Consider the following 10,164-nt stretch of genomic DNA (forward strand, 5'->3'; position numbering starts at 1 on the left):
CATAATTAAATATCACCAGTTTCCTGTCAGTTTGTGAACAATGCAAAATATTGTAATTTTTCTTTTATCAGGAATAGGATTTGATTTGCTTTTCGGATTGTATTTTGTTATTATGTTAACACTTCCTCCATACTGAGCTAGTCTGTCTGACTAGTTTTCATTTTTTCTTTTACTGTTTTCTGATGCTTATTTGGCATATTCAGCCTAGTACATATAATATTAGAAACACGGGCAACTGAGGAAGCCAAAAGAAGTCTCTTACTGTCAGCCTAGCCATTTCTGTTGAAAATCTGCTTTCTCCGACTCATTTAGATCAAAGCTCATTGTAGCAGCTTTTTGCTTTTTATTCTCATTGAATATGCATGATCTTTTCATTCCCTGAGCATCAAGTGAATAGGAGGATGAAACAAAAGCCCCAGCCAGACTCAATACCCCCAAAACTGTCACACTGGGTTGTGTCATTACTTGGGTCATATGCATCACCGGTTTTAGGTTAGCAGCTGACCAGTCATCTTCTGTCAAACCTTACAAATGATTTGATCCATGCTGTTAACTCTAAAAAGGAAATTGCAAGTAACGGACGGGCAAGACAAAAAAAAAAATAGCTGTCTGCGTTTTTTTGGAACAATTTACTTAAATCACCAATATTATATTTTTTTTACAGAAATAATTGGTGAAGAGTTATTCAGTCTCAGTCCACAATCGATAGAATTTTTCCTTCAAAATAAATTACCAGTCAGTTGTAAGGCTGTTGAATGTTTGACTGTGAGCAGCATTTCTACAGTACAGCAATTCTCCAGTGTATTACGAGCTCACATGTAACAAGCTGATTTTAACTGAGCAGCTTTAGTTATATATCATTTTATTGCACCAAAAAAAACTGTAAAACACAACATCTGCGTTTGTGTGCTCCTTTACTTAAGAGTATCAACTGAATTGCCGAATTTAATTGTTGAATCATTCACAGCCTCTGAAAGTGTCTTCTACAAGAGGTACAGAATGAATGTGCTGTGACTGTGGAAATTAGTCTTCCTTGAGAACGCATGCTAAGGGCACAAGGTCAAAAAACCCTGTTGTTCTCCACAGTGCCTTGAGAATTATTAGTCTTCGCAAAGCAGATGGAACATTGTTTGAAAGACCCTTTCTTTTATGGGATGTTCTTTCCGAGTCTAGTAATTTAGTGAGCTGATTAAGGAAATCTTGGCTCTTTGCAGAATCTGCTGCATTAGGCCTGAAGGTGAGAAGCTACTGACTGTACGACTAGCAGAAGGCTATAATAACACCATCAGGTTACACAAGCTAGCATATTCCAGCTACTGAGGTATTATCCAATGGCATCTACCTTGAATAAAACAATATTCTCATACAAAGTAATGGATTCTGCTGATACAGTCATGCTACTGCAATTATCTAGTGCTCTGGAGACTGCACTAGCGGTCTTTTTTATAATAGATAACGATTTCCAGCAAATTGATGACCGCAAGGTCAAGTCTTTATTACAAATGCATGAGAAATACAAGTCTGTAGCGTAGTGATGGCAAAGAATACCATACTTGTTGAGCCGGGTGACGGACATGTTGTACGAGAACACGAGGGAACATCAGAAATCTCATCCTTCAAGGAGAAACATCTGAAATCTCACACACGACTTTCAGTTATATCAGAAACACAAGGAAATACAGCATGCTATCACCCACTAGTAACTGATGAGAAAGGAAATGCACACATTAGTCTTTACTGAATATGTTGGAGATGTCCTGATCATCTAAGCACCAGTAATAGACAAACATCTTGGGGAAAGAGAAATTTGAAATAGAGAGATGAGAGAGAAAGAGAGAAGCAGAGAGATGTGTCTTTATTATTTTAATGATTAATTAACCTTTTAATTCAAATATGTTTCTGTAGTTTTAGATGAACAGTCAAACTTTGTGCAAAAACAAAGCCATGCTGACAGTATTCCATTCTGTACAGTACAGGATGCAAAATCACCTTTTGGGTTTATTTAAAAGAAAAAAGTGACTTCTCTCCTAAGGCAAACCATTAAATTAGATAGATAGATAGATAGATAGATAGATAGATAGATAGATAGATAGATAGATAGATAGATAGATAGATAGATAGATAGATAGATAGATAGATAGATAGATAGATAGATAGATAGATAGATAGATAGATGTTGTTTCCTAACTTGAAATCAATGTATGTGGACTAAATTAGCAAACAGGGTAAATATTATCAGCATCATCAAGGTAAAATATGAAACACTCTGTCTCTGTCACAGTCAGTTACATACTCCATGGCAAACACCGACAAGACATTTGGGTTATATAGAATCCATAGCTTTTGATAATGTGAAAACAATGTATTGTTATTCTTCCATAGCAGTAATTTAAAGAAGGGAAACAATGAAGTCAACATAGTGAAAGTGAAGAAAAGGAATAGACAGTTGCATAATTTGGCCACTGCTTAGGATAGATAGATAGATAGATAGATAGATAGATAGACAGACAGACAGACAGACAGACAGACAGACAGACAGACAGACAGACAGACAGACAGATAGATAGATAGATAGATAGATAGATAGATAGATAGATAGATAGATAGATAGATAGATAGATAGATAGATAGATAGATATTCTCCCTGTCCTTTAGGAGTATGTGGCCCATATTTGGTGGTGACACATTAACTGCTATCTACTGTTGCTTCATTACAGTTATAGACTGTTTTCATTGTGCCTGCTGCCATGTATTTGTAGTATTTATTTCAGTATTTTATGTGTTTAAATGTTCTTCTGTCAATCCGTCAGTATGCACTGTCATGGAATCATCGTCTTTGATACCCACGACTTGTATAGTATGTGTAAAGTCATGCTATTACAAATATATAAGTTAGCACTTTACGTTATAGGCATTTTATACTGTTGTGTTGTAGGGCATTTTTTCAGCTCCTGCTATATTGGCGTGGTTATATGAGTTCAACTTAAAAAAATGTGATAAGATATTTCTGTAATGGAGGCATTCAAGGTTGTATATCTCTAATCTGTATTCGGTAATACATAATATCACTGTAATTAATGTGAAATTATCAAGAATAAAACTGAATGTAATTATTTAATAGGTTTTCTTGTTTGAATGAAATTATCTCCCAATTATTTCTTTTCTGTTTTTGTCAATTATTTATTTATACAGACTTCTTCATGCTAGGATTGCATCTGTTAGGATACGATTGTGCTGTGGTTTTCTTGTAAGAAAGATAGTCCATTGGGGAATTTATTTGAGACCACTCAGTTAATAAGAGACCCATTGCAGGGTCTTACAAGGTGAAAGTGATAGACTGGAGACCTCAGCGCTAAAGAAGCCAATTGAATTTTAAGGCAATTACATTAAAGATAAAGAAACCCTTGACCCGTTCACTGCTCAACAATGACACTTGTATCTGGTTCTTTGTGTGCCAGATGACAAGCAGCACTTGAGAACCCGTGCCTGAATGTAGGTTAGTAACAAGAAAGGAGAACTTCTAATTCACAATAATATTGTGACCTGCTACTACAGTGCAGACCTGTTTACATCCATTGACACATTTATGTGGCCAATCAAAACACGCACTTGTGTCCTAAATGTCCTAAAATGTTTTTGTTCTAATACAGTGACAAAAAAAAAAAATCAGATAAAATCAGATTGTTATCTGAACATGAAACACCAGCCCTTTAAAAATTCTGCTGCTTTTAGGTTTGATGACAGGAGAAATGAAGTGCTGACTTAAGCCAGTTTTACCAAACGGGCCTTCATATGAAAAAACAAATAACTGAGCCACAAAACCTAAGAAATGTTTTGGGAGATTTTTTTTAGAGCTGTAACCAACCAGATGCAACCCTAATTTAATAAAAGTTGTTAAATAAAAGTCTAATCATATCTCATTAAAAGCATATAATTTCATAGACAGCTTCAGATGACTTCATTAGCGTCTACCTGGCTACCAAAAGCATTCTAATTACCATATAAAATGCTTTACTTTTAATAAATGCATACATTTACTCTGAAGCATAATTTGCATTATGTAAAAATGCAGTCAACTCTTGCAAAAACAAAATTAGCCAGCCATTTCTTTCTAATTTTGCATATTTAAAATAAGAAGGCGACGTTGGACATCTGAATAGCGTTACGAAGAGCATCCATTATAAAGTGTCGGAGTTATTGTCCCCTTTTTAAAGCTGTTAACTAATATAAAAATTACAGTATGCTTTTCAGTGTTCAGTCGTGTTTAAGTGATATGAAAACATTACACGTGATAGGGGTAGAGTAAACCACTTGTAGGCCATGTTTCTGCCTCATATATATGTAGACAATACCCCGTTTGGAAAAAAAGAAGCCCCTGTAATTTTATGCTGAACATCTGTGGTCTCTCATGCAGATTATTTTAACCATTACTAATCCTGAGGGGTATTCGCTAGGCTTTTTTTCTCTCACTCTCCCCATTCTCTGTTATCTGTTATGGGGAGGCTGAGAGTCATGTGGACATGCAACATTTGTTAGATGGCCTTTCTGGGTTTTAAAGATCTCACGCTTTAAACAAGACTGTCCAGGGGGAAAAAATCCACAATCTCCTGAATGTTTCACCAGAAAATAGTAACAAGAAGGTCCTCTTCACTGTGCAGCTGCACTTATAGTGTTCATTAAAACATAACATAGCTACTGTGCTCTAATTTGGCAGTGGTGTAAATGCACTGCATTCTAGTAACTAAATGCTTTATATAAATTATAGGGGGCAACCAGTTATTACTTTATACCGATAATATTCAGCAATCAGCTGCTACTTGAGCATTCAGTAGTCACATTGAAAAGCAAATCAACAGGTGATCTTACAAGTGAACTTTTCATTTCGCCTCTAATTTATAGCCATCTATGTAATGAAAATGTGTAAGTAACCACGAAAACAATAATCTGAGGACTGACCACTGCAAACGTTTTAAAAATGAACAGCTTAGAGTCATATGCGACCGTCCGAACGTTACGAGGAGAATAAGCATTCACATAATACCTGTCTAATTCAGAATTAAAAACATAGCTGAAATATTTACATACACAGATTTGCTAAATGTCAAGAGATTACAACGGATCTGTAAAACTGCAAAGTAGATAGATAGATAGAATAGATAGATAGATAGATAGATAGATAGATAGATAGATAGACTAGATAGATAGATAGATAGATAGATAGATAGTTAGATAGATAGATAGATAGATAGATTCCTAACTTCAAATGCAATGTATACGGACTAAACTGGAACATAACATGAATCTTATCAGCAGCATCAGAATACAAAGACACCAAATCCCATTTATGAGACACTCTGCCTCTAACGCAGTCAGTTACATGCCCCATGGAAAACACTGACAAGACATTTCAGTTACTGTTAGTTGTGCTTTAATCCATAGCTTCTTAACAAGTCGAGAACAATTTATTGTTTATTCTTCCAAAGCAGTAATTTAAAGAAGAAAAACAATGAGATCAACATAATGAAAGGGAAAAATGAACCAAAAAAAAAGAAAGAAAAATGCTCAGTTGCATAATTGAGCCACTGCTTAGGGACATGGAGTAATGAAAATCAGATCCTGAAGGTTTCTTCATTCAACGGGAAGAGAAGGGCATAAGGACACTAGCACGACAGAAATGGAACAATCGAGGACCCTCCCCAATTATCCCCCCCCCCCCCCCAGCGGCTCCTAGTTGATCCAGCTAATCAGAGTTGTAAGGCCCAGATTCATCATCAGGTTAAAGAATGCTTTCCTGTTTCAACACACCTATACATTCTTATCAAAGACATTAGTTTGTTGGTTAGTTAGCTTTTAAATTAAAATGACGCATGTTGAAAGGCACAGATGAAGGTCTGTGTTTTTATCTGGAACACAAAAAAAAAATCTATTTACTTAAACAGTGAACTGCTGAGGGTTTGGCGTGTGATTCTCTGTTGTGATGTTTCATATTCAGCCTAACTAGGTCAGTAAATAAATTATATGGCTACGTGAATTCAGTACAGCTGATGTACACGAAGGGCTCAGTTAGAAAATGCACAGCTCTTAAGAACAAACACAGACCACTTTTTTTTTTTTTTTTAATTATTATTTTTCTTTATTATGAAGTGCAACAAAATGCCTGGTGTCATTGTGCTTACATCATTCAAATACTGGATCAAAAATTCCCAGAAAAAAAAAAAAAGAAAAGAAAAGAAAGTCTTGAGAAATTACGATATTAGTTTCTTTACAGTTGTAAAAATCTTGTTAGGTTTCAAAGGATTATTTACAAGGCTTCTTGCAATAAACAGTTATTCCATTTTAAGTACAAAAACAGAGGTCTAGCTAATACAAGTTCCTTCTACCTGAATCTATAAGTTTTTTTTTTTTAATTTTTATTTATTAATTTTTTGTGCTACTTATCCTTGTTCAGTTGAAAATGTCTAAAATGAAGTGCTTTAAAAGAACAAATCTGAGGGACCTCCACGTGGCTGAAAACAAGGCGCTGCTTTGCTTATTCGGTCAACTTGAGTTGGTGTCTGAATACAGTGCAAACAAACAGTCTTTGATCTCGATTTTATGGAAGCAATTCACTAATCCTACTTTTTTTCTCACCAAGTGAAATGAATGGAAGTGCCAACATTTATATATTTGTTTGTTTTGTTTTTTTTTTTTTATTTGTTTGCCTGAGTGGACGTTCCGCAGGTTTGAGTAGATGCTCTGAACTGCTTGGAGCTGATTCTTCAGCACCACAAGCCTACTACATCCTAAAACTACTTTAAATTAGAGGCAGGCAGTGCATAACCATAGACGAAAGGAAGAATTTTCTATTTATCAGTAATCCTAGAACACTACATTGGCATTTTCCCTGATATTGGTTTTCTGTTCGGCTAATACGAATACTGGATTAAACCATACCTGATTTTTTTTTAAACTGATATACTATTTCTTTTAAAAATACCATGCATTACGTCATTATTGCTCTATAGTTCATTATGAGACTCCTATAAGAAATATTGCCCTCAGATACTATCTAGATTTTGGCAAAAATCAAAAGCTTCATAAATTGGCATAGATTTTTTCTTTTTTTTTTTGCATGCAAATAACGCTCAAAAAAGTGGCAAAACAAGGGTTTAAAAAAATATTCAGAAAGTGGCAAATGCTTTGGCATATTAATGAAGGGTTGGCAAAATAAGAGTAAAGTGCAAAATAAAAGTGGACTGATTTCAAAACATAAAAATAATCATTTGCATTAGCATAATCAATACATTTATACAGCACATTAAATAAATAAATAAATAAATAAATAAATAAATAAATAAATAAAACGCCAATAAATAAATAAATAAACAAATAAATAATAATAATAATAATACATTTACCTCAAAGGTGAACACTTTTGTGGTCACTGGCAGCAGTACAATATTATCCAATCATAAAAGGTTTGACCTTTTTGACAAATGAGGAGATATTTTAAAGTCTTCACTGAGTTTCCAGCAAAACGACATGATATTTAGGTTCTACATTTTTATTTCCTTTCATTAAGAAAAAAAAAAACAAAAAAACAAAAGTCATCTTAAAATACATGCGACGAAATCCACAGGTGTTTATTTTTTTCTTCATTCCATTATTGAAGGAGAAATTGAGAAGAAATGTGCTATTCTGGAAATGAAGTAGTAGATCCTTCTCTAAAGTTTTGTTTGAATTGTTATTATTGTTATTATTATTATTATTATTTGTATTATTATTATTATAATTATTGTTATTTCCCTTAATAATGAAGTTAGGCTTCTATCGGACTTAAAGGCGAGAATGCTCCTTTAAAGCAGGGCGGACTCGTAGTGCTTGTTCAGGTAGGACTTGAGGGCAAAAGTCTTGTTGCAGCGTTTGCATTTGAAATGCTTAAAAGCAGAGTGAGTCTGCATGTGGGCGCGCAGATTCGAGCGGTCTGCAAAGGCTTTCCCGCAGTGAGCACAACCGAACGGCTTTTCTCCAGTGTGCGATCTCATGTGTCCCTGCAGCAACCAAGGTCTGCTGAAGGCTTTGCCACAGATTTCACACTTGTGCTTCAGGTCGTGGGTCAGCAAGTGCATAGCCATGGCTGGCATGGAGACATACACTTTTCCGCAGGTCTGGCACTTCTTGGCCATTTTGCTGTCTAGGCTCCGGTGGGTTTGTTTGTGCCTGCTCAGGTTGGAAGACGTGGCATAGGTCTTGCCGCATTCGTTGCACGTATGGCGTTGTACCGTCCTAGGGCTGTTTATGACTTTTCTCCTTGATCTTCCATCCGTGATGAAGAATGCGTCCACTGTGTAGCCTTCACTCACGGCATTGTCTCCATTGATGTAACCAGATGTGATCTCCGACTGGGGGCTGTCTGGCTGGTCTGAGTCAGGGGCTCCGTAATCGCCGTGCACACTGTCGTAGATGGGTTCAGGAGAGGGCACTTTAATGGCACTGTCGTTTTCTCCATCGTAGACGGACGGGGTGATGTAGTCGCTAATATATCCTAGCACGGGGAAGAAAAAAAAAAGGACAAGATCTTTATTCAATTATTTATAGGCACACGGGAACCAAAGTCAGAACTCTCAGGTTAATAGACGCAACAAGCGGTGTTTGGCAGTTTTCCACATAATTTGCCCAGTCCCTGCAATTATTTCAGTTATTTATAAATAAAGAGACGAGGTCACCCCAGCAGCATGCAAATACATCGATTCAGTAAGAAGCTTTTGTTTTTTCTGCATCACTCCCATAAATCAATAGCACTCCATTTCAATTAACAGTGTAGCCCGTTTAAGGACAAAGGCACGAGAAATAAATTAGGCTCCGCTATGTGCTGCACCTGGGCTTTTGAACAAAGAAATCGCACAATTAGGTCAGAGCAATGCAAATAAAAGACTCACGCTGAATGTGATTTCTTGTGTTTTCATACATTTTTGGACATTTTATAGACCACGCATATATGTGCGAGTGAGTAAATGCGTCTGCGTGTGAATATGCATATACAGACATACAGTATATATTAATGCACACATCACACTGCATACTGTGTGAACTATAACAAAACATCTCAAATATCTGTAACAATCAGCAGAATTTACAAGCGGAAATAGTTTGTCTAGAGAGCAACAGTCTTTCAAGAATAGGAGCCTGTTGGACGCTGATACAGTATGTCATGCACAGCCCTCTGCTCGTGTTTTTTTTTTTCCCCACATTTCTAATTTTGAGACGCTTTCATGTGGTATCATTAAGGCGTCCCTATAAATAAAAAAGACATTTCTGAGGAAAATTGTGTGCAATTCGACACAATAGACACCCAAGCTTAATAGAAAAGACATTCATTTACTCTAATTATTTCTTTCCCAGTTTTTCCATGGGGTGTAATCTTTTGCCTAAATTTGCAGAGTCAACAAAAACCCAGCCTCTGTTGAACACAGCGTGACCTGGGTCAATTACGCTTGCTTTGTACCGCAATTGCAACACATTTGCAATAATACAATTTCAAAGACAAAAAAAAGAAAAAGAAAACTAGGTCTTGATTGTCATAATTTTAAACAAGTGATAGGAGTTGAAAAGAAAGGCAATTCAGCGTCTGCCAGCGTGATTATCTTTAAAACGTGAAAAGTGCATTGACAGAAAAAATACTCATTAAATATTATACTCTGTAACTATTGTATTTACCTTTTTCGTGTAGCTGAACGGTTAGATTTGTCCTGGGTCTGCTGTAAGAGTTTTCGAGATCTGAGGATGAAAAATCATCAAGCTTGACCTTTTTCACCAGGAAGGACCTTGGCATTTTTTAAAAAAATATATATCTTGTATAGTATTTTGCTCTTATTTATTGGTTGCACGAAATAATAATAATAATAATAATAATAAAAATCTTGCACAGAACAGGTTGTCTGAATTCTTCTCCGTCGCGATGCTTTATAGAAATGTGGCCTTGCTGTGCTGAAATGTAGATGCCAGCACAGGGCAAATCCAGTACTGATGCTGGTGTTCAGTATCCTCGCTTTCCGCTGTAAAGAAATGCAACTTCAGCACTGGATAGCTCCTTTTTGCGGCACGCTCGGCGTAGTGTATGTAATTCAGCATCTGATAGCTTCCCGCATTGAAAGTCCACTCCTCTCCCTTCTCCTGTTGATGCTG

At 36.1% G+C, this 10,164-nt stretch overlaps 1 protein-coding gene across 1 annotated transcript; it reads right to left on the bottom strand.

Annotated features, from left to right (window-relative positions):
* Window positions 1–6,102: 6,102 nt before the first annotated feature.
* On the bottom strand, window positions 6,103–9,899 carry scrt1a (scratch family zinc finger 1a). Its single transcript, XM_028817810.2, has 2 exons — window positions 9,697–9,899; window positions 6,103–8,524 (listed from the first exon to the last, which is right to left on the bottom strand). The coding sequence occupies exons 1-2, from the start codon at window positions 9,809–9,811 to the stop codon at window positions 7,836–7,838; spliced, it is 804 nt and encodes a 267-aa protein (XP_028673643.2). The 5' UTR covers window positions 9,812–9,899; the 3' UTR covers window positions 6,103–7,835.
* Window positions 9,900–10,164: the final 265 nt, after the last annotated feature.

This window comes from Erpetoichthys calabaricus, chromosome 13 (genome assembly GCF_900747795.2).
Source record: "Erpetoichthys calabaricus chromosome 13, fErpCal1.3, whole genome shotgun sequence".
In the NCBI taxonomy this organism is placed as follows: Eukaryota; Metazoa; Chordata; class Cladistia; order Polypteriformes; family Polypteridae; genus Erpetoichthys; species Erpetoichthys calabaricus.

Excerpts from the sequence above, each read along its gene's own strand:
- scrt1a (XM_028817810.2), bottom strand. The coding sequence starts at position 9,811 with ATGCCAAGGTCCTTCCTGGTGAAAAAGGTCAAGCTTGATGATTTTTCA. Across the intron at positions 8,525-9,696 it reads CGTTCAGCTACACGAAAAAG|GATATATTAGCGACTACATC; the intron begins GTAAATACAATA and ends TCCCCGTGCTAG.